Source organism: Eschrichtius robustus, chromosome 8 (assembly GCF_028021215.1).
Source record: "Eschrichtius robustus isolate mEscRob2 chromosome 8, mEscRob2.pri, whole genome shotgun sequence".
Classification (NCBI taxonomy): Eukaryota; Metazoa; Chordata; class Mammalia; order Artiodactyla; family Eschrichtiidae; genus Eschrichtius; species Eschrichtius robustus.
Window position 1 is genome coordinate 68,397,880 of NC_090831.1, and position 23,764 is coordinate 68,421,643.

The 23,764-nt window shown below is 38.1% G+C and overlaps 1 protein-coding gene across 1 annotated transcript in view; it reads left to right on the forward strand.

Annotated features, from left to right (window-relative positions):
- COL28A1 (collagen type XXVIII alpha 1 chain) overlaps positions 1 to 23,764 on the forward strand; it is a 153,685-nt gene that overhangs the window by 11,354 nt on the left and 118,567 nt on the right. The window contains 4 exon segments of the mRNA XM_068549808.1: positions 1,784 to 1,825; positions 5,567 to 5,593; positions 10,228 to 10,272; positions 13,952 to 14,005. Coding sequence (XP_068405909.1) covers positions 1,784 to 1,825; positions 5,567 to 5,593; positions 10,228 to 10,272; positions 13,952 to 14,005 — 168 coding nt within the window.

The following is a 23,764-nucleotide window of genomic DNA, read 5'->3' on the forward strand; positions in this document are numbered from 1 at the left end:
ACGCCAAAAATCTGATGATTCCTTCGAAGAATACAGGCTGTTTACTTCCTACATTATCTGTCTGGTTTGTGTAAGCTTGTATTTACAAATTCTGAGAAACATATGACCATCTTAGTCAATAAGTTCAGGAAACCTAGGGAGCTGAATAAAGACAAACTTGTTCTTAAATAATGGTGGCCTAAATTAATTACTACAATGTTCCACGAATCACTAATACATATCCCAAAACAGATTGCTATTGACACTTGTGTTTTTTATGGATTCACTCGATGGGTAACTCACCTACAATAACAATAGGAAAAACACCAGATTGTCTCTTACTCCCAGACCAAGTTCAGGCATTTCCCCAATTCTTTTCTTTGTGTACTCATCAAAAAAATCCTAAATTAATTAAAAAAAAAAAAATCATATCATTGTTGGGATGATGGTCTTCCAAGTTCAAGAGCAACAGTAGGAATCAGAGGAGAGAGATTAGCAGATGTAACCATGTGAAAATTTGAGGAAAATTTGTATATAATGAAAAATAATATTAAAATGAAGAGGAAAACATATAGGGAAATGTTTATGTCAAAATACAATGGACACTGGGTTAATTGCTATAGTACATAAAGACTTTATAAAACAGGTGAGAAACTAATAATTAAATGGTCAAAGGACACAAACAATTTTCAAGAGAGGAAATAAATCCAGTGAAAAAAGAAATAGAAAAATGTTAAATTTCACTGGATAATGAATGAAATTTAAAGACAGACAACGAGGTACCCTTTACTACTAATTATTCACATTTTAGAAACTTTGGACTCCAGGGTGTTGGGTTGTTTTTTGCGGGGGAGGGAAGTAATTTTCTAGTTCACGGAGTTTGTTCTTTTCTGTATTTTAAATTTTAAAAAACATTTCTTATAGCACTTAACACAGCAATATTAAAGCAATAATAACTAGTGATAGCAATGTAGTGGTGAAACTGGTTTCCTCTTCATTGCAAAGGTAACTTGGCACAAACACACAAACATTTTTGGAAGCAATTAGGCACTATAAGAAGCATTCAAATATTCAAAATTTTAATGCCAGTAACTCCATTTCTGAGAATATGTTTAGGGAGGTAATGAATAATATAATAAGTTAGATGCATGAAAGTATTTTTGCCAGTTGCCTGCTTGTCAAAGAAAGGGAATGTAAAGCATCCTTGGGTGGCTTTACAACACACACATACACACACAACCACACACACACACACACACACCCCTACACTCACCCACTTTGTATGGGTCTAAATTGATGCCATCATGTCTTCCTTTTGCTTTGTTAAATACCTGTTGTAAGTCTTTGCACACATTTCATTTATTTATTTGGCTTGTAATTTTGTGCCATATAATATATTTTCCTAAGTCTTGCTGAAATCAAGCGATCACTCTTAAGGACATTTTGGAAAACATTCCAAAGCCCCTTGGAGAAAAGCCAGAGTGGCTGGCTCCGAGTGGGCACAATGCTATATTTGAGAACAACGGCCGTGTTGTTAAACTAGGATGCAAGTCTCGGCCTAAGCTGTGAAAATATACCTGGATTCTGCACCCTATACATCTGGCTTCACTCCAAAGGGCAAAGGCTATCTGAGCTGCTATTTTCTTCCCTAGACTGCATGGTGAAAATGTCAATGGTCAAGGTCAAAGATATTTTCCCCATTGGTTTAACATATTAATCTGGGAAATCTGAATAGTGAATTTTATTGAGCAATCACTCGTTCTGCAGGGCCATGGAATTTTGACTAAGTTTTTTCTTGACACAGGGTGACGCTTAAAAAGGGGAACCTGTAGAAAGAGGCCCAGGGGTACATACACAACTGAAATGCCTTCCTAAGAAAGTAATCCCAGGACGCTAAGATTCTGTAACGGATCATTTTGACACCTGCAATGCAAGTGCAAAAATGATTTATGTCCACGTGTGCTCTTCATGGCTCAGACAGGCAATCAGACAGATTATGATCTTAGAAGTGGAAATGTGAGGAGAAAATACTCTGTCCAAAAGGAGTGGTGATGGGACAGGGCGGTCTGCCACATGACATTTGTTGATACTCAAGTTGAGATTTGTGAAAAGCTCAAATAAGAAAAATATTTTGCTTTGCTTCTTGTGGTTTTTTTTTTTTTTTTAATAAAGAGTAAATTAAAATTCTGGGAGCAGAAGAATTACATAATCTCAACTATCCTTTTGTAAATCCAATTCTACAGGCAAAAGAAGAGATTGTTCTCGTTGATTTATTATCCCTAAAATTAGAAGATGTCAGAGATTGTGTGAGAAATAATTATAGTACATTTCTTCTTTTGCATTGTCCTGGAGAACTGCAGCAGTGTAGCAAATAGCAGAGAAATGTACAGTGACTTAAAAGGAGGCTGAGTGACATTTCTCCTCCCAGCTTTTCCCCTTGGATGAAAGCCCAGGACTCAGACCCAGAGGTTTTAAAAATGGTTCTCTTGGTGTTTTTAATCAATTTCATGAAAAATTCTGATAGAGAGTTTGATAATTTCAATGGAAATTCCTTCAGAAATTTGTGTTACTCATTCAGGAAAGACTTCTTAGGTATCTTACATATATAAAGCCTACTGTTATGTGAAAATAAAACTAAGACAGAGCACTTATTTTTGTGAAACGTTCATTATCTCAGAGGAGAGGTAAAACAGCTACAATATGAAATGGAATGTCAAAATATTGTAAAAATTTCACGCATAAAGTGTAATGGGCATTCAGAGGAGACCGGAGCTATCAGGGTAGGTTCTACAGGATGACCCCCGAAGGGTGTAGGACTGGGGCAGGTAAAGACAGAACAGGAAAGTGGAAGGGGCAGGCAGTCTAGATGGAAAGTGCTGTGAGCAGCAACCAGAGGGAGGGCAAAGTGTGGGGAATGGTGAGATGGGGTGCCTAGGGAGGAGTATTGGCAGAGTGGGTGGTCCATGCCAGCTGGAAGGCTGGGCTTTGCAGGGTGATGGGCACCTCCTGAGATTTTAGATGAGGCGTATGGCCCAAGAGCTGTGGATTTGGAAGATGAATCTGGCCTGGCTCTAAAAGCAAAAAACTGAAGTGGGAACAAGCAGAAGGAAAGAGCATTTTGAAGAAGGTTTGTTGCTATAGGCTGTAGGAGAAGTAACAGGGTCATTAGCTAGAGCTGCTGCAGCCAATGTGAAAGCTGCTGGCCATGTGTGCTTACGAGCAGTTGAAACAGGCTAGCCGGAGTGGAGGTGTGCTGGAGGAATAAACTACACACTGAATTTTTATGACTTAGTACCAAAAAAAAAGATGTAAAATATGTCATTAATAATTTTTTTAATATTGATCACATGTTAAAATGACAGTTTTTGGACCTATTGTGATAAATACAATATACTATTAAAAATTAATTTCACCTGTTCATTCTTGCAGTTTTTAAGTGGCTGTTAAGGAATTGAAAGTGACATAGGTGGCTCACGTTATACTGGACAGAACCGGGCTACAGTGATGACAAAATAGAGAGGAAGAGAACATTGTGAGAACCAGGAAGGCGTAGAAATGAGGGGATGCAGTGACTAGCTCTACCTCAGATGTTCAGCAAGATTTACTGAGCACTTGCCATGCGCTGGGCCCTCTTTTAGGTGCTGGGGATACAGAGGTGAGCAAGGTGGAGAGACCCTGTTTCATAAAGCGTTCAATCAACAGACAAACAAGTGAGTAAGAACTCCAGTCAGTGGGAGGGTTATGAAAATATAAAACAGGGTCCCTAGGGGGTCCTAGGCAGAAAGAGCAGCAAATACAAAAGCTCTGAGGCGGAAGCAAGCTTGGTGGGCCCAGGAAATGCAAAGAGAGCCAGAGTTTGAGGAAGAGTGGCGGGGGAGATGAGGCTATGAGGTAGGAGGGTCTAGATCACACAGGGCCTTGTTGGCCAGGGTCACAAGAGTGGATTTAAAACTAAGTGCCCTGGAAGCTGTTGGAGGATTTTAACTGGTTGGATTAAAAGAATGGAAGGGGCAAGTTGAGAGCAAAGATGATTATAAATTTTGATTCTGTATGATTTGAAATATGATGGTACCATTCATAGAAATAGGGGAGTCAGAAGCAAATTTTGCAGAGACCGATGAGGGCAGTGCTGAATATCTTAAATTTGAATATTTTAAAACTAGTAAGTAAGGTGCCCTGAAAGGAAGAAAGAAAGGTGAGATCAACCAAACATTAAATTGACCAGAGAGTTTGGAAAACAAAAGAAAACAAAACCCAAAAAACAGGAAAAAAAGAGAGTATACTATAAAAAGTAATATTCCTTTATTTTTGTAAACTGTATTGGCCCCTTCCTAAATACAATCTTAACGCTCTTAACATAAAATAATGACAGAATTTTAAATATGGTGGTATATTATAAGCAGTGGAGGGCACCCCAAAATTCCTGAGATTGAAAGTCCAGCCTTTTTTAGTGCTGCAGACATGAATTGTTTTTATAAAGAACCTCAATTTAACTATCTTAATGTGGCCTTTAATTTCAAGCACAATACTAAACATAAAACCGTTTATGTGACTAAGTATTTCTGACATGGATTAAATTGTAGTGTAACAATTTTTTTCACTAGTTTTACTTTTATTTTCAATTTCTCAGTGACTGCACATCTGGGGAGAAGTGTTATTTCCTTCCTAAAGAATTCCTTTTTACCTTTTGTAAAAAAGTCATACACCACAAAATTTTGTACTTTGACTCACAAGTAACTACAATCACAGCTTGTTTATTTCATTGGTTTCTCCAGCTCACTTAAAATATGTCTTACAATTCTATTTTCATACTTAGAAACTAGTTTTATGACAAAGACATGTGATCATATTAGAAAAAGACTTGCTGTTGTTTCAAGTTGGTAATTTCCCAGTCTGTTTAATATTCAGTATTGTGTTACTTCAAGGGTTTATGGGCAGCGACACAATGGAGGAGGCCGTGCAGATTCCCGAGAGCGACATACAAGAGCAGCAGAAGCGCTGGCCCCGTATTTCGCCTGAGATAAAATATAGTAACTTCAAGGTCACTGTCTCACTAAGGTTGACAGAGGAACCATTCATTTCCTGATGTTCTATATTCTAGACCGAATTTAAAAGGAGGACCATAATGGATAGAAATATTTACGGACATTTTAAAGGCCATTATCTCAGCTCATTTTCAAAGCCAATTTTTCTAACCGTCCCTGTGAAGCATCCTCAGCTGTGATAGTTCATAGTTTAAAAGTCAATACAACAATTTTGAAAGCACTATTATAGGTCGTCACTTCTACAGTGAGATTCAGTGTATAGTTTCTCCTTTAGCTTTGGGCCAAAGGGTAAGAAATTGGGTTTGAAAAAATATGTGGAACTGAGAATAGAATGTAAGAAAAGGAAAAAATAGGTTCTTTTCTTCCCCCTACTATATGCACATTCCCTAAGTGCAGAGAGAAGTGAAAGACCTTACCTTTATACGGTCTTATTTTCCAAGACTATACAGATGTGTTTTGTTATACTTTGTAAATGAAAAACATCAACTACTTCCTCCAACTATGCCTTCTAATATCATATTTTACTTTTCTTTTTTAATTAGGGAATCCCTGGGTACAAGAGTGAGAAGGTAAGTTGGTAACAACAAATAGATCAGAATTTCATAAAGAAAAACAGCAACATAACTGTATTTATATACTTAATAAAAGTTATTTTCCTTTATTTTTGTTAAGTCTGGATTCCCAAATTCCTAAGTATATTCTCAACTCTGTTAACATAAAATAATAATAGAACTTAAGATACAGGTGTATGTTATAAAGGATGGAAGGAAGCCTAAGATTCCTGAGAATCCAGCCTCTCTTAGCCCTGCAAATACGAATTCTTTTAATAGAGAACCCCAGTTTAACGGTCATGCAATACGGGTATCAAGATCAAAAGTTTCTATGTACAGATGGATGCAGCAATACTACAATTAGGCTGCTGCCTTGGTGCTTAACTTCCTATGAAATGTAGACACAAGACCCTCTCATGGGGGAAAGAGGATCTATCCTGGTTAAGCAGTAAAGAATTACTTAGTTCATTCCGTCAGGCATCTGGGTAGAGCTTGCAGGGGCAATAAATTTGACAAACAAAGGTTATGAGTTGGTAGATTATTTTATTATTCTTTGCAAATTACCAATTAGGAAATCAAACTGCTTCCAAAGAAATTAACACATTAGACTGGGGCCCGGGAATCTTTGAAGGGGTTCAGTGGTTCATTCATAAGTTTAAGCCACTATTATTATATGCTCTCTATTAGCAGATTTTTCTGTCTGAAATCAGAAGATACCCTTCATCATTCATGCTGCCCTACAACCCTCAGACCTGGGCAAGAGGCATGCACTTTACAGGGCCCTGCTCCGGGTCTCCTCCAGCCTCCTCGCTCATGAGGGAGCCAGGTGTCTGCAGAGTGAGAGACCCAGGTCCCCTTCTCCTGGATCATGCTTTGGGTAACTAGGCCCCTAGAAGTCCCTGCAAAATGGCCTGAGCCTGCTTCGAAGGCACACACGAACCTCCTTCCCATGTCCATCTTCTTCCTAGGCCTGAGGGAAACCAAATGGAAGCTTTGTTGGGGCAGGAGGGGGCCGCGGAGGGGGCTTTGTTGTGCTGTCTGCGGCACCATCACAGACACATACTCGCAGCTCCTTTGGCTGTGGGAGGAGCTGGAGGCGGGAGGTGAACTGAGAGCTGGGCTGTGGGCTGTGGGCATGGGCCTCCCACATGGACCTCTGAGGAACTCCAAAATTCTCTCACTTTTTACTCCTTTTGGAGATACACTTGTCAAGAAAGGAAGCCAGAACATGACGAGTTTATTAGCTCGATTTGGAACTTTCAGCTACTTAGATATGTGGTATGTGGGCCTCTGCTTATAGTCTTGCTCTGGGCCCTGTAAACATTAGGCGTGAACCTACAGCCAGGCATGTAAATATATCCCTAAACACTGGAAATGTTAGGTCGAAAAGGGGAAGAGTGTAAGAAATGCACTGGAACACGGACAACTCAATATCTTAGAGTGTCTGTTTCTTCATCCATATAGAACTGGATTAATACAAGCCTCCCTAGTTTACAGGGTGGTTGGAAAATCAAATAGAATAATGGATGTGACAATGTATTTTAAATTATTTGCTGGTCTGTAAACATAAGGTGCTATTATAAAGAGATAGGGAACAAGTGATAATATGGGAAAGTTAAAAAACTTTCATGATTGTAAAACTGTCCTATATACATAGTTGAAGAAAATTCTCCATGCCACCACCATTTTGATTTATACAGTATGCTAATTATCAACACCAGGAAACTCTCTGTATATATTTTTTTTGAAAAGATTCACTTAAACTTCTGGGGAATTGTAGATTCACTGGAGGGGCCCTCGTTTGGAAAATACAGAGCAAAATGACCCTGAACCGTCGACATTCAAACCAGAATTTCACCAGGATAAAAGCAGCGTCAGAAATCGAGGCTGGGAACAGAGCTAATCTGTTCAGTTTTTTCTGAAGCACTAGCTCTTGGGAACTTTGTAATTCTGACCATTCCACAGGGATTACTGAGCCCATCAAAAAAGAAAACGCCTTTGCAGAGGCGAATAACATGAGTACAGTGTCTTCATTGATGGGAATCTGCCTCCATGCCAATGCTGTTCCTCAGGACCCTATAGCTAACAAATCTGTCTGGACAAATGGAACGCGAATTCTAGCCCAAAGAATTTTGAGCATTATTTATGGTACTTTTCTGTTTTATATTTTGGTGGTTGACTCATTTTATTTCCATCTAACATTCTTCAATTAATTGCTTTCTAATTGATTCTTCAAGAGTGATTTTCCATTTGCATTCAGCAGTAAATGTTCAATTTGTTTTAAGTGAAAGCTCAGTTTTTCCTGGGTCAGTTTGACTCACAATATGATGTGGAGAGAGAACAGATGGCTTTTGTTTTTTGGGTTTTTTTAACTTTTTATTTTATATTGGACTATAGCTGATTAACAATGTTGTGATAGTTTCAGGTGCACAGCAAAGAGAGTCAGCCATACATATGCATGTATCCATTCTCCCCCAAACTCCCCTCCCATCCAGGCTGTCACATAACACTGAGCAGAGTTCCCTGTGCTATACAGTAGGTCCTTGTTGGTTATCCATTTTAAATATAGCAGTGTGTACATGTTGATCCCAAACTCCCTGACTATCCCTTCCCCCCATCCTTCCCCCCGGTAACCATAAACAGATTGCTTTTGAATAGAGACATAGCTGGATCTAAAAATTGCACCTCCCTCTTGCCTGCTCCCAATGGCAGCAATACCCCATGCAGGACCCTAGGCAGAAGCGTCAGCTTAATGGAAAGTAAGTTGCAGACCATGGCAGCGTACCCTGTTCAGCTTTGGGTGGCTGAGGGAGAACACGGACTTGGGAGCCTAACAGACTCAAGCTTGTGGTCATGGGCAAGCTACTTAATCTCTCTGAGCCTCACTTGCCTTGTGTATGAATGGAGACACATATACCTTGCAAGGCTGTTGTGGTGATCACCAATAACGTCAAGACTTTGGCACATACTCTGCATCCATAACTGGTGGTCACAATTATGATATTCCTTCTCAGAGCAAAGTGTGGTCTGCAGGTTGGCAGTCAATCTGTGAACTATTTGTTGCTATTTTGTGATGAGATGAAGCTTGCACAAGAATATAAGTCCACTGTATCACTAAACATACTGCTTAGTTCAGCTGACATTTATTTTTCATAGCAAGACTTCCCTAATGAAGGAAGCAGGGCAGTGATGAACATTCTAGTGCAAGTTCCTTATGTAGTGGCACTTTGAGTAGCATGCTTTAGAGGAGCACAGAGATAATAAAGCAGCAGCAGAAACAGAAACTAGTAGTGAGGGCACCAGACTAGGAGTCATTGGCTGGCATGGACATTTACATAAATCATTTAACTTCCCCAACTGAACTGCCTTATCTTAAAAATATGAATTGCTTCGAGGCTCAGAATAAATATAGATATGTATGAATACACTTTGAAAATCTAACTTCAGTTGTTTTTCTAATGGACCTTGTTACTTTTTAGTTCTAATTAGTAGAAGTCTTGAAAGTCTGATATAGTGGATTTGTATTTAGAGGCCCCAATTCTCATTCTATCTGAACAAGTTACTTAACCTTTTTAAATCACAAATTTTCAGTCTGTTTAACTGAGCTAATAATATCTACCTCAGACAGTTAATGTCAGATTAACTGACATAATGTCTGTAAAATAACATTAATAATAAGCAGGAAGGCATAATTTAAATGTTAATTTGTTTTTCCGTTAATATTCCAGGAAAGGCAGTTCAGCAGTCTGTGGTGATGGAAAATACACAGCATGCTTGTTGCCATGCCCGACTCTCTCTCTCTCACTGCAGACCTTGATCATTCATCGTGGCTCCTTTCCCCACCAAGTCTGGACATGCTCTCAGAACCTTTCTCTCGCAGTTCTCTAGGCAAACACTACTAATTGATCAAAGTTGGTGCTCAGGCTGGAGCATGTGGTGTTGTGGAAAGAATAGGGACTCGGAGTCTGAGTAGAACTGGGTTGAGACCTGATTCTTCTTACTAGCTCTAGGATGGAGCAAAGTTACCTTGTTGAGCTTAAGTTTCCTCATTTATAAAATAAGATGAAGGTGAAGGGGATTATGAGGTACAAACTGCCAGTTATAAAATAAATAAGTCACAGGGATGTAATGTACAGCACAGGGAATATAGTCAATATTTTGTAGTAACTTTGGATGGTGTGTAATCTATAAAAATATTGAATCACTACGTTGTACACCTGAAACTAATATGATATTGCAAGTCAACTATACTTCAATAAAAAAAGACATCTATGGATCGAATTGAAAAAAAAAGGAATTGTAAAACTAATCTCATTGGGCTATAATGTGGATTCAATTAAATCACATATGCAAAGGGCAGATAAAATATGGTAGATGCTCATTAAACCTTAGTTTCTTTCCTCTTAATTTGATCCATGTCTCAAAAATGTTAAACCTCATTAGGTGGTATCGCGAATTTGATTGTGTTAAGAATGACTCATGGAGAAAAATTTTCAGAGTTCAATGCCCAAACAACCCACAGTATTGAGGATAAAATTGTGTATAACTCATCAGACTGCTCATGTCATAAGATTCTGCTGGGAATCTTTTAAAAAGAATCCGAACACTGAATGACTGCAAATGTCTTCTTAGTTCATGTATTCATTTTTTAGGGTGAACATGGAGAATGCGGTAAACCAGGAATAAAAGCTGACAAAGTAAGGAACTTGTTTTTAAAATGCTAACAGCTGTGATCCCTTTGGGACTGAGTTTCCTTAAGAAGAAATTCCTGGATTCATTATGTTGCTCTCACTACTGGAATTAGAGAGTCATCGGCTCAATTTTCACGTCTGTAAAGCATGAAGCAAAAAACAAAGCCATCCCTAACTTTATTTAATGGAGCCCCCAAAGGCCTTTCTTACGGACCATTAAGACTTTGCCTTGTGGCACCCTAACCTTTGAGGCCAGGCCCACTAAATGTTATGGTGAAAAGGATAACTTAACTAGCAAAGTCAATTCAAGCTCCACGTGGGTCAAAGGAGAATTGTTTTCCAGATGTAAACGCTGAGAACAAGCACCTTCCAGAGTGAAGAACTCTATGAAATAGGTTAATGAAATACTTTTCAGTAATGTGGAAGAATTAGACACAGATAAGGATTTGAAAATGCAGCAAGCCACAGATAATCGGGTAGTTATTTACCTTTCATTAAAAAATAAATATGAATAAAATATGTAAAATGGAGACAATATTAAAATGTTAAGGAGTTCCTTAATGGACCAGAAATACATAGAAAGTATATTTGAAACATGATAAAGGGTCCAAAAAAGTACAGAGTAAAAGTAAATAGTTTTCATTATAGTTAAGAACTGTTACCAGCATGCCACCAAGATACCAAAGTCTTTCAGTATCTATTTTTTAATTACGGGAAGAGTCAAGGAGAGAAAACGAGGAGGAAGGTGAAAAGAAAAGGATAAAATAGTGACACTGGCCTATGTAACTAAACACTTTAAATAGGCTGAGACTTTCTGAAAGCTTTTAAACTACTGTAGGGTTAAAGGTCAGGTGGATCTGAAAAAATGTAGGCTTGGTAATTATCTCTGGACAAAATGAAAGGTGTGATAATGAATGGATTCTTCCTGGAGGATAACTGAAAATGGGAGATGGACATAGACTTGAAAATACAGAAGAATGGACACATAGAATAGAACAAAAATGAGTCAAAAAATAACTGGAAAAACTATTTGAAATAAAAATGGCCGACAAAGATTTAATACAGTTCATTGACTAAGATGGCAGGGATTGTTAAATGCCCTATTATTTTCTGTGCTAAAAAGAAAGAAAAAATACTGCCCATTATAAATGTAAGGTGCAACTGATTGTACGATGTATCCCAATTTCAGAGATGTAAAAATCTGAAAAAATGCATGTCTAAGGTCAATGAAGTATAGTGCCCTTGATGTGAAGAGTTCATGTAAGTTTACACATAAAACGTACAAAGAACACAAAGCAACATAAAAGAGGAAATATAAATGGGTAATAAATGAAAAAATTATCCAAACACATAAGCAATCAGGTAAGTAAAATTAAAACATTAAAATATTACTTCACCTATCAAATTAGCAAGCACTGAGATAATATATAATACTCAGTATTGATGGAGATATTGTAAGATGAAAATGCACTCTCTATACTCAGGTAGTGAGAATGGAAATCTGAACAAAATTTATGGAGGAAATTTTTACTTTTTCTTTCCATATATGGTGTGAGAGACAAAAGAGTGTGAATGAGAGCCTTAAATGTGCTTACAGTTTCTGTGTCAGTCATCTCATTCTAGGAAATTATCCTTAGGAATGAATCAGAAGTTGAACAAAGATTTATACACAAAGATATTCACTATACTATTGTTAACAATAGAAATCATCAGAAACAACTTAAGTGTCAAAACTAGGGAAATGAGTAGCTATGACAGAATCATATTCTTGGATATTATTCAGTTTACTAAGAGTTTTTAATGACATGGAAAAATATTTTTGATAGAATGGAAGACCAGATAAGTAGGACACGAAATTGGATATACACTTTGATCAAATTATTTAAAGAAAGACCTACTGGATGAAATAATAATATTGGATGAAAATATGCCTGAAATGTTAACAGCTGTTGCTGTTAGAAATTTACTTTTTTTCTATAATTGTCAAGGTATGTCTATTATAAACAGGTTACATTTTGGTAATCAGAAAATAAGTGGAAATCTGAGAAAAGAGAGACTAGATTATATTATACTGTCATAAAAACAAACTTTAAAGGGCTTCCTAGTTATGGGACATATTGAAATACTTTCTGTTAGAAGAGTGTTGAGTATAAGTTGTGTTTTGCCAAGTTCTATGTATTGAAGATGGGCAAGAGAGTGATCTAGACATTGTGGAAACTCACTAAATTGTTAATTTAACTGACATTGCCTTGCTGGAAGGAAACAATATTCCACCAACTTTACTGGTTTCTAAGGATTCTTAAGAAATAAATTTTTAAAATTCTGATCAAAATGTCAATATACAGGCAAAGGACTTAACCTAAAATCGTGTTCTCATGGAGTTTGTTTACTAGAGAAAAGTTTACTAACAAGTTGGCTTGTTAATTAGGATCCTTTTGTTAACAGTGAATTTGGTGGCTTTGATGTTTGGATAACCTGGGAAGACTGGCCATTACTGGGCACACAGTTCCTTCTCTTCCACGTAAAATCATTGCAAATTGAATGGATATTTAGAGCAACTTACCGTTAATTTTATTCCACGGGGATCCCCAGCGCCAAATGGACCAAAGGGACCCGGAGGGCTTCAGGTAAGGAGGCGAAAACCAAATCTAAGTCTGTATTAGAATACCTAGGGAGCTTTTAAAATCTCTGTGCTCACTTGCACCCTCTACCAATTCAGTCAGAATGTCCGGGGATTGGAGTCAGGCATCAGTATTTTTAAAGATTCTCAGGTGATTCCAATGTGAAACAAAGTCTGGAAACTGGTGCTCTAATATTTTGAATAACTCAGGCTCCTTCAAAGATAGGTACCGGCAGGTGAGTCTACTTAGTGAGTAGCTGAAGGGATAAAAGTTAAAAAATTAGAGTTTAGGAAGATGAATAAAGTCAAAGCAGTTAAAAGCAGGATGTAACAAAGTTTGTGTTGCTGTTCTAATGCAGTAGGAAGAGCTATGCATTTTATCTAAATTACAGCATTTGTATTGTTCCATCATGATAAGTAGTAACTGCTCAATAACATGGAATGATTCTTTAAAGCATTTATTTTAGACTTATCCCAGGGATTTCAGAAAATAATTGGATCAGTTTTTCCAGTCTGGGGACTTGTCTTGTCTAAAGCTGTAATGGGAAGAGGGTGTGTATTTGTGTGAAGAACTAATTTCAGCATTTCAAAAAGTCTACTGAAAATTATACCTTTACCCAAAATTTCCTAGATGGCATCTAGTTGACCATCAGCACCTTTGTCCTGGTCTGAAATTGTGTCAGGACAGGGCAGTAACTCTGATTATCACAGGTCATTGGAAACTCCAACTTACAGTTATATATGCCTTAGATATATATTTTTAAAGTTGTTGTTTATTCTTTCCAAAAAGGGGTCCAGCACAGGAATAATGTTGGAAACGCAGGTTGAAAACAAACACCTCATTAATAAATGTTTGCTCTCAGTTTAGGTACTATTGTAGAAGCTGTGTGTTTGACACAAGGAATTTTATCTCATTCCATTTCTCAGTCGTGTGTAACCCCAACTTAACTCTGAGTTAGATAGTCTGACTTCTAACTCCAGGATCTCTAGGGACCCTAATGAATGATTCATTCCTGATTGGCCTTCCGTACACAGAACTAATTCTTGGTTTTCATCTTGGAGCAGGGCATTACTGGACCTCCAGGGGATCCAGGCCCGAAGGGGTTTCAAGGCAATAAGGTAATCATACCCGTTGATTATATAGACAGGCAGAGTGCCTTTCCCCTAGTGAGCTATGGTAATACACGTTTTTATTAGGCAAAAGTCAATGGATTCTTTGAGCACGAATCTTTGGAAATACATAATAACCTGCAGGTGTTATACACAGAATCATGTTTAAGTACACACAGGAGGTCAGTGTCATAGTCTTTTCATTTATTATTATTATTATTATTTTATTTTATTTTATTTTTGGCTGTGTTGGGTCTTCGCTTCTGCGCGAGGGCTTTCTCCAGTTGCGGCGAGCGGGGGCCGCTCCTCATCGCGGTGCGCGGGCCTCTCACTGTCGCGGCCTCTCTTGGTGCGGAGCACAGGCTCCAGACGCACAGACTCAGTAGCTGTGGCTCACGGTCCCATTTGCTCCGCGGCATGTGGGATCCTCCCAGACCAGGGCTCGAACCCACGTCCCCTGCATTGGCAGGCAGACTCCCAACCACTGTGCCACCAGGGAAGCCCTATTATTATTATTTTATTCAAAGGGGCATTATTAAATATAAGCCATTATTTTTGCAGTGTTTCCATCTTACTCCCGCCCTTTTAGTCATTTTATGACTCACTAGAAACTGAAAAGTAGTAATAAGCAACACAATTCAAATCACTCTATTTCCCACAGGTAATGTCAACTCAATACACAGTTTATAAGAGAAGGGGATTTATAACTGTCATACCAACAAAAATGAAACTTTTTTAAATTGCGAGGGTGTAATCTCTATCAGTACCAGCCTTGTAACGTCATTCCACAGGTAACCAGGCAAGACGTATAGGGAGGGGTTGAAGAAGAGCCAGACGGAACCAGAAGTTGAGATAGAAGGGATCTTTAAAAGACCTGTTTATAAGACTCCATTTTCCAATGAGAGTGGCCACTAATTTGCTGAAAACAAGCGTTTTAGTGCCTTTTTAACACTTCTCAGTGCTTAGCGAATTCCACAGATATAGTAAATATCTAATAAACGGTGTTGACTTAGTGACTAGAGATCTGTGGAATTTGTGGCAGTAATAACAGCAGACGGGACTGTCCCCAGAGGACCCTAGATAAAGCCAATCTTTTAAGGGTGCTATTAACTTTAAGTTGTGGGGAGCAGTTGGGCTACTTGACTGTTCTTTTTGCCAGAGAGAGGTAAGGGAGTGACACGTATACTATTTTTAATGAGATAATGACAATGTGTGATTTCCTGGGGCAGTTTTAATTGGCAAATTAAAATAGAATGAGCTTCTCAGTGGGCGTGTGCTTAAGGTTGTCTGGGGAAACTGTCTTTTCCAGTCCTTGCCTATGATTAATTCTCTCTGGGGGAAAGAACTGGCTCTTCTGAATACTGAGTAGAAGTTTCTACAAAATTGCTTTGGCTGTAGGTAAAATCCTGCAGCAAGGAAAAAAAAAATATTTTGACAGTCCACACTTATTTCTAGGATTCTTTGGTTACCTAAGCTGATAATTTTCACATGTTTGTGAAAAAGAGGCTTAAAATCAGGGATCAGGTTTGGAGTCTGCAACAGTGATAGAATTACAGATTGTCTGAGCCACAAGGGATATTAGAAATTATACTGGCCCAAAGTTTTCATTTTGGAAAATGAGAAGTCTGCAAATCAGGGCATCTGTGGAGGTGGCTGGGCTGGGAGCAGGGCACGCAGCTTCGGGAGACGGGTGATGGCAGTTCATAAACATGTGCCATCGTTTGATCACTTCTCTTCATGTCTCATACAATTACTACTTAGATTTTTCTTTTGAAGTGAATTTATTGCCACAGAATTTAGCTTTTAATTCTAAGAATGCATGAATTCTTAGAATAAATAATGAGTCAGGTGTATTGGGGCAGGCTGTAATTTTCTGATGTAACACTTCACTCTCGACTTTCACATCGTCATAAAAGGAGTCACTTTTCCAAAAGTATCTGAGGACTTCAACTTTCCAAGGGCCTCTCTTTTAAAAAATTCTTTTTTTCAAAAATTTTGGTGAAGATATTTGACGTAAAATTATCACAGGTTTAAAATCACAAAATTCACTGCCAGGTGAACACAAAAAATTCATTGTCAGTTAAAAAGATGTCAGTATCTAAAGAATATTGGGGGTTCTTGGGAGGGAGTGAGATGGGAGTAAGCTTCTCATTTTTCTCCTAGTTATATTTTTGGCTTAAGGTCACAGATTTAATGGTCTCTTGACTGTTACTTGGAGACTATTACTAATTTCTACCCCTCTTTGGATCTGTCAACCAGAGACGCATGTCACATTCATTAATTGTCTTAGGTTTTCTTGTGTTGTCTTAAAAGTCAGGTTTCAGGGAATGACTTCATCTTGCATCCCAGAATGTACTTCTAAATCTTAAAAAGTTAATAAACTATTTTTTTGCTCGATCTGGAAACAATGTTTTATAGTGACATTTCTTTTTATCCATTACCATTTTATTACAAAATGGTTTTACGATATTGCTATTGTAATTTGTGCCAAAAAAAAAACCTTTAAAATTCAGTAATTCTGTATTTTCCAATGGACACAGGGAGGATTATTATTTTGAAGCTTCTAAAATAACAGATAGCACTTATTTAGTGTATATTTACCATGCACAGATATAGTTCTAAATACCCATTTAACATAACACCACCTTCTGAGGCATGATCTATTCTCACTCCCACGGTACAGATTAGGCTACTACGGCACAGAGAGTTTAAGCAATGGATTCAAGTCTACACAGCTAGTAAGGGACAGAGCCAGGATTCAAACCCAGCCAGTCTGCTCTTAACCACCATATTATATCTATCTCCTTAGGAAAACTGCTGAATTTCCTAGACAGTCAACCTGAGATAAATGCCTTTCTTTTGGACAGTATGAAAGTTGCATCTGTCTCCCCGCTCTAGTGTACTCTGGCTGGAAACAAAAGTCTGTTGAGAGTGCACTTCTACTTGGTTATAATGTTCATCTGAAAATGCAGGAAAAGAAGGAAAGGAATCTCATGGGAAAAAGAAACCAGTAATGTGCATTTTCAAATATTTTGTCTCTTATGAGACCTTAAAATAGAAAATTTGGACTTGTAACATTTGCAAAGATTCCATGGGAGTTTCTAGATAGGGCCTGCCTATTAATTTGAATTTATGAATAGTCTCTCTCATGAGCGACAATCCCATTCTGTTGCTCTAGTGGTTGGATTATCTTCATCAAAGGGTTTGCAGAAAAGGTGGCCAAAGAATAAAAGGAAAAAATAGCATGTGAGAAATTAAGGAAAAATGTGATTCTGGCCCTATTTCACAAATCATTTCTGTCATTAATATTTTCCATATGTAAAGTGGTATTCTGTCCTAAATGACCTTGTTGCCTTAGAAACAAAACATAGATGTTTCTCAGAATGAAGCCTTTGAGAATGAAGCCACCTCAGCCTCTCCCATACATGAGGGTCAAGAGTGGTACTCATAAGAAGAACATCCCATCGGTCTCTAAAATCCATTAGAACTATCATCACGCCAGTATCTGAGAAGCCATATCCCTAGGACCAAACTGGCAATGTCCCTAACGAGAGAGCACGGCGCTCCTTCTCTGTGAGGGCCTGAGAACCCTACGCCACCTTCCAAGGGCTGGTGTGGTGGTTCAGGTGGCAATCCCATCTGGCCATAGAATGAGCCCTCCAATGACGAGAAAGAATGGCTCAAGACTGGCAGGTCTTTCAAATCACAGAGAACAAGTAACCAAAATTAGTTTTGAACAAATAAACACAGTAGAATGCTGGATGTGCCAGGCCCACATTAGGTAATTTTTGCCATTTCTTGATGTCCTTCTGAGGTTATTTCTGAAGGGTGTTTTCTTCTCAAATCTCATCCAAATCTACTCTTTCCCAGACCCTCTTTGTGCTCTGGGAGGAGGGACTGCTCACTGTGGCCTGAGCAGGAAACAGCTTGTGACACGTTGAAGCATCCTAGCATGAGAGCTTCGGTGCTAGGGCCAAAAGGGCATTAGGAATTATCCCTGATGTATTTCTCCAAGGCAAAGCAGCACATGTTAATCCTCAAACAATTTAAAAATACTGTGATATTTATGTTATATAGTAATTTATCTTAATAGACGTATTGCCTCCCTTCTTCTAACTTCTTCCATTTTTCTACTCTAGGACGTTCATACATTTTCTGCAGGGCTTTTCCCCCCTAAGTGTTTTCTTCTTGTGCTACGCTCAAGTATAAGAAACTCAAAGTCCTCTTACTTTTTGTTCAATTTAGCTTCTGAGATGTTAAGAAAACTCATAGAGAAATAGCACCAGTCTGGTCCAGTTTAATAAATGGATATGGTCAGGGTAAATAATCTCCAGTGAATCAAACATCCAGCCCACATCCAAAATAAACAACAGACCTAGTATTAGTGAGTAGTGAAACTTACGTTTTAAAGGAAGTAAATGAGGGCAAATGAAGCACTTAGCCCACTCCAAAGCTCTGCACTGCACATGATCCTTGGACACCCCACTCCTCCTTACCTAGCTCTGTCACACTTCCATCCCATTTTTTGAGGTTCCCAAGCATGGTAGATAATTTTTTTTAGTAGTTGGTGTTCTTACAAAGAAATTAAGTAAATGAGAGCTAAATGTACAGATCCTGAAATTAAAATTGTAAACCTAGTAAACATCCCTACACATCATCCTGTTTTCTTCAAAATGCTCTATGAAAAGAGGTTAGTTTTTAAAACAGGGATGGCTGTCAACCTTTGACATAGCTATTAGGAATGCATATGTATTTTGGTAGCTGTAAGAGTACTAATCAAGTTTCCTTTTAGTTTCCGTGCATTATACCTTTAAACATTGCCAGTCTTCTTTCAAATATGAACCACTGGCAGGAGAGTTAGATAGATATGTACACGTCCATCACTGTTTTTGAAAAATCCAAAGCAGAAAATCTAGTGACAATGGGTCAGGAGTAGTGCTATCATATCTGAGAGAGAAAAAAAAATTATTATATCTACACTCACACATGTTTAAGATTAGCAACAAATAAATATTCGTTGAATGAATGAATGAATGAGGAAATAGTCTTAAATGGAGTGAGCTGTCAACAGTATCATAACTGCAGACAGGTCAAATAGGCAGGACCTATGCAGTCACTTAGATTGTCAATTTTGCAGGTTTTGGAAACCTTTGAGAGATTGGGGAGGTGACAATGGATTGCGGAAGGAATTAGAGAGAAGGGTGCGAGAGCCAGGAATTTTGACCATTCTTCCAAGATATTTGGATAATAAATAGAAACAGGAGAGTGTAGATGTAATCCATCAGAAGCTTCTTGTGCATTTAATATTGTGCATTTAATAACTTAATGCGTTATTTATAATTCCACTTTCTTCTAAGAGAGGCATGGAGGCTTGGAACTTAATTTTTTTTTTTTTTTTTTTTTTTTTTTACAGTTTCAGATATACAAGTTAGAGTCTTATGTTTTCTATACTGTCACTATTTTCACTAGAACAGATATATCATTAATGAAGATTTAGTAGTTTTAAAAATTAATTCTTTAGTTTTGCCATTATTTGAATATTGATGCTTGATTTGACTTAAAGTTAGCTTAGCAGCTTTAGTAGGTCAACCTACTGAACATAAATAATATTTCAACTGTGGTTTGGAAAGAGTTCAAATACCACAAATATGAACTATGAAGAAGCTGAAACTTTCTCCTCAAACTAGAATGTTGTGTAGTTTTATTTCAGCTCTCACACAACTCAAAAGCCTAAAAATCCCCTAACATCATGATGTTGCTTTCAACCACTAAAAAAAAATCATGATTTCTAATAGGATATAATTCCTTATAACTTGATGGGAAGGAAATCAGGTGAAACATGTAGACATCAACAATCCCTAGTACAGAATAATGAAACAGAAAACTTTTTTAAGTTCACAGCTCTCAATACAGAATGACTATATTTTTGGCTTCATGAAAAGTATTTTTAAGTCCAGGGTATTCAAGCACGCCAGCTTTTCCAGTTGTCCAAAACCAATAATGGGCCTTCTGGTTCTCCTGGCAGGCTAACACCTTTGAACAAGGTTGAGACTGCTCAGTGTAGAGCAGTGCGAAGAGAAGAATCCCTTTACAATTTTAATTACAAATATCTGTCTAATGCAGAATCAGAGCCAAGCTGCCAAACTACGTGGCTGTTTTTCTTCGGGGATGTCAAATTCTAAATGCTATTTCTGTCCTGGGCCTAATCAAAGGGAAAGAATCATTAGTAATCCAGCGATTCTTGTTGTGGAAAGGGCTTTGACCTACATGCCTATCTGCCCACCAGGATTCTAAATGAGCTTATTAACTCATTTGACGTGAGACAACTAATAGTGACAACTTGAAGTGGCTGCCAGAACATGTGGCGTGTCAGCCATTGGCTTCAAGACAGATGATTTTCCTCCCCAACTCTCTGACACATATGGTCCTCAGCAGATGGGGTACACCCTGTGTGCGCGTGTATGTGCGCATGCGTGTGCAGAGCCTGCCAAGACGAAAACTCCGATGGATCAAGGCACCCAAAATGCTGCCAACATTTCCCACAAAGGTGCTGAGTCTAACCCACAGGCCCGGTCAAGTGGGGCCCTCATGTGGAACACGACGAGTTACTGCAATGTCTTCAGGGCGTTGTCAGAATTTTTTTTTAATACTTATATCAGTGCTCTTAATTAATTCAAGTAAGTTGCAGCAGCAACAGTGCAGCAGGGAAAATTAAGTTTATTCCAAGAGGAAGTTTTTTTTTAAATTGTGGTAAACTATACATAATATTTATCATTTTAAGCATTTGTAAGCATACAATTCAGTGGTATTAAATACACTCACAATATTGTGTATCCGTCATCACTATCTGTGCTCAAAACTTTTCCATCATTCTAACGTAAACTTTGTACTCTTTCAACAATAACTCTCCTCACTTTCCTCTGCCCCCAGTCTCCAAGAGTAGGTTTTTAGGAAACATAGCACGCTGTTATGAACCTCTCTTCTCTCGTAAATTGGTGTCCTTCTTCTCGGATTTACGGAGAGGGTTCACCCTGAATAGTTTCCAGCCACTCATTTTGTGCTAGAGGAGTCCTAAGAGTGTCCACCAGAGCCTAGATTCCTAAAAGCTCGCCTGATGGGCTGTGGAACAGTCCTTCCTTTTAGGGAAAATGACACACAATTCCTCAGGTTTTATTATACATAATGAAATATGACTTTCCTATTAGATTGAAACATACGAATCATCCTTTTTGTAAGTTAAACCTAGCTGTATATTGTCAATTTCATTTGCTTTAACCTAATAGCAATCAAGAAAAGGAGTTGAGTTACTAAAATCTGGTACAACACTACAATTTTCATCACATTCTCCACCAATTCTTTGTTATTATGGAGTTTTTTCTACTTTGAAAAGCTTAAGTAGGTAGAGTATGTGAACAGTGATCTTTTCTCTTACCCGAGTAGATGTTATTAAAAAAGATTGCAATTGGAGATTTTAAATAATGATGGTTCCAACAGTGCAGTTGCTTAATAACTGCTTTATATGTAGAGTTACATTGTGTGATTACAGTATTGCCAATTATTATTTATGTTAACTTTACCACTAATTCAGTGACAACATTGATCCAGGTAGACTTTATGTGCCTGAGAGGGCATGTAAGTTGGCTTGTAATAGTATATACTTTCATGTGGCTTATTTTTATTTTAGAGATTCTTTGTCTTCATATGATGATTCTTCAACTATGGGTAGATTGTAACTATCTGATTTTTGTGTTTTTCATCCTGTAACAAAGATACAAATTTAGTCTGCAATCAAATGATTTTTGAAATACTTTAAGAACGGAAAAGTCCCAAGAGGCAGTTTTGCATGGTGGTTAGAGCACTGGCTCTAAAGCCAGACTGCTGGGGTTCAAACCCAGCCCTATACTGTATTAGTTCTGTGATTTGGGAAACTCACTTTTCCTCCCCATACCTCAGTTTTCTCATTAATGTAATGGGTTAAAAACAGAGTTGTTCTGAGGATTACATGAGTTAATACATGAAAAGAACTTAGAATAGCACCTGTTACATAGTAAGTGCCATATGTATCGGCAACAATTAAGCAGTTAAGTATTTTGACAACCCTCTTTTCATTAATGTAGAACAAAGCTAGCCTGATATGTTTTCTAAAAATATGCCTCTTATTACATAACACTCCTCTGAAATAAGAGAAATTAGGAACTAAAAATAGAGCTTGATTTAACAAGAATTTGATAAATGTTAGTTTCATGCCTCCACCACCCCCCTGCTTTTCCTTCTTTCCAAAAAAAAAGGGCTTTTCTTGACTTTTCTCCCAAGCCTTTGTATACAGTAATCACTTCATTGAGTTTCAGCTAAGAATGTATTTTGTCCATACTTAAACCATTTTGCACCTACAAAATGCTCATTCATCATTTTCTTCCACTGGGAAAGTATGAGACTATTTGTCACAAGACTTAAAGTATTACAGGTGGTGCTATACATATCTGGGAAACGATAAAAAGAAGTTGCTAAAACATCTATCTAATGTTAAGAGCCCAAGGTATGACTGAATTGTTTATAATTGTATTATTCAAGAAAAGGTAAAGTTCTGTCCTCAAAAAATTCAGAGTCTTGGACAACCATTCATTGTTTATTATTTCAGGGAAAGAAAAGATGTTGACTTTGGTTAGAGCCAGTGCCAGGAATAAGAAGTGTTGGGTTTCTCTAGCTGAACTTTCCATACAGGGTAACCTTAGGCCATGTATTGGCCTTCAACTGAAAAACAAAAATGATTAATTGTATCTGGGTAAGTTTGTAGCAAAAACTGTGCAATAAGTACTTTGTATCACTATGTAATGCATGCACAGTCGCTCTTAGTTAAAAACGTACTGTAAACCAGTGGGAATGGGAATGCCAGAGGAGAAATTCCAAACCCCCAGTTCCCCCCGCCTAGACCAGGTCTCCTGTTTTGTTCACCTCTAGCAGCTGGCACAATATCTGCTCTTTAGTCACTGTTCAGTAAATGTTTGAGGCCTGGATGGTTGAGTAGATAATATCAATTAGCTAAACATTGAGAATGGAGAGCTGAGCAAAATCACATGACATCCTCCCACAGTCTATGGGGAGACATATTAACACGTGCAGAAATGCAAAGTTGCAACTGTAATGAATGCTCAGAAAAAGAGGAAAATGATGTTATCAGTGCCTCTAGAATAGGGATTTTACCTGACCAGAGAGGCCTCCCCTGAAGCCATGTTGTTTAAAATAAGATCTGAGGGATGAATAAGGATTAACTAGGAAAAGAGAGAGGTAGCCACATCCCAGATAGAGACAACAGCACATGCAAAGACCCTGTGGCAGGAGGGAACATGGCAAGTACAAGGAACTGAACAGAGGCCAATGGTGCTAGGGTGGCTAGAGAAGAGGCAACTAATAACAAATAGTTTTGAAAAGGCCACAGGACCACACCATGCAGGGGCTCACGAGGCTTGGAAGGAGCTCTGTCTTTACCCTAAGAGCAAAGGGAAAGGACTTGAAGGGTTTTACTCAGATTAAAATTAGAAGATTGCTCTGGCAGCAATGGACGGGTGGGGGAATAAATTAGAATGTGCTAGAATGGATGCATGTAGAGTATTAAGGACTTTGCTGTAGTCTGAGCAAGAGATGATATTGATTTGGGGTAGGCTGTAGAGGCATGGTAGAGGACACAGAGGTGGATGGATTTGAGATTTAGGAGCATATTGTTAGGTGTTGGTGATGCATTGCATATGATGGATAAGGGAGTGAGATACG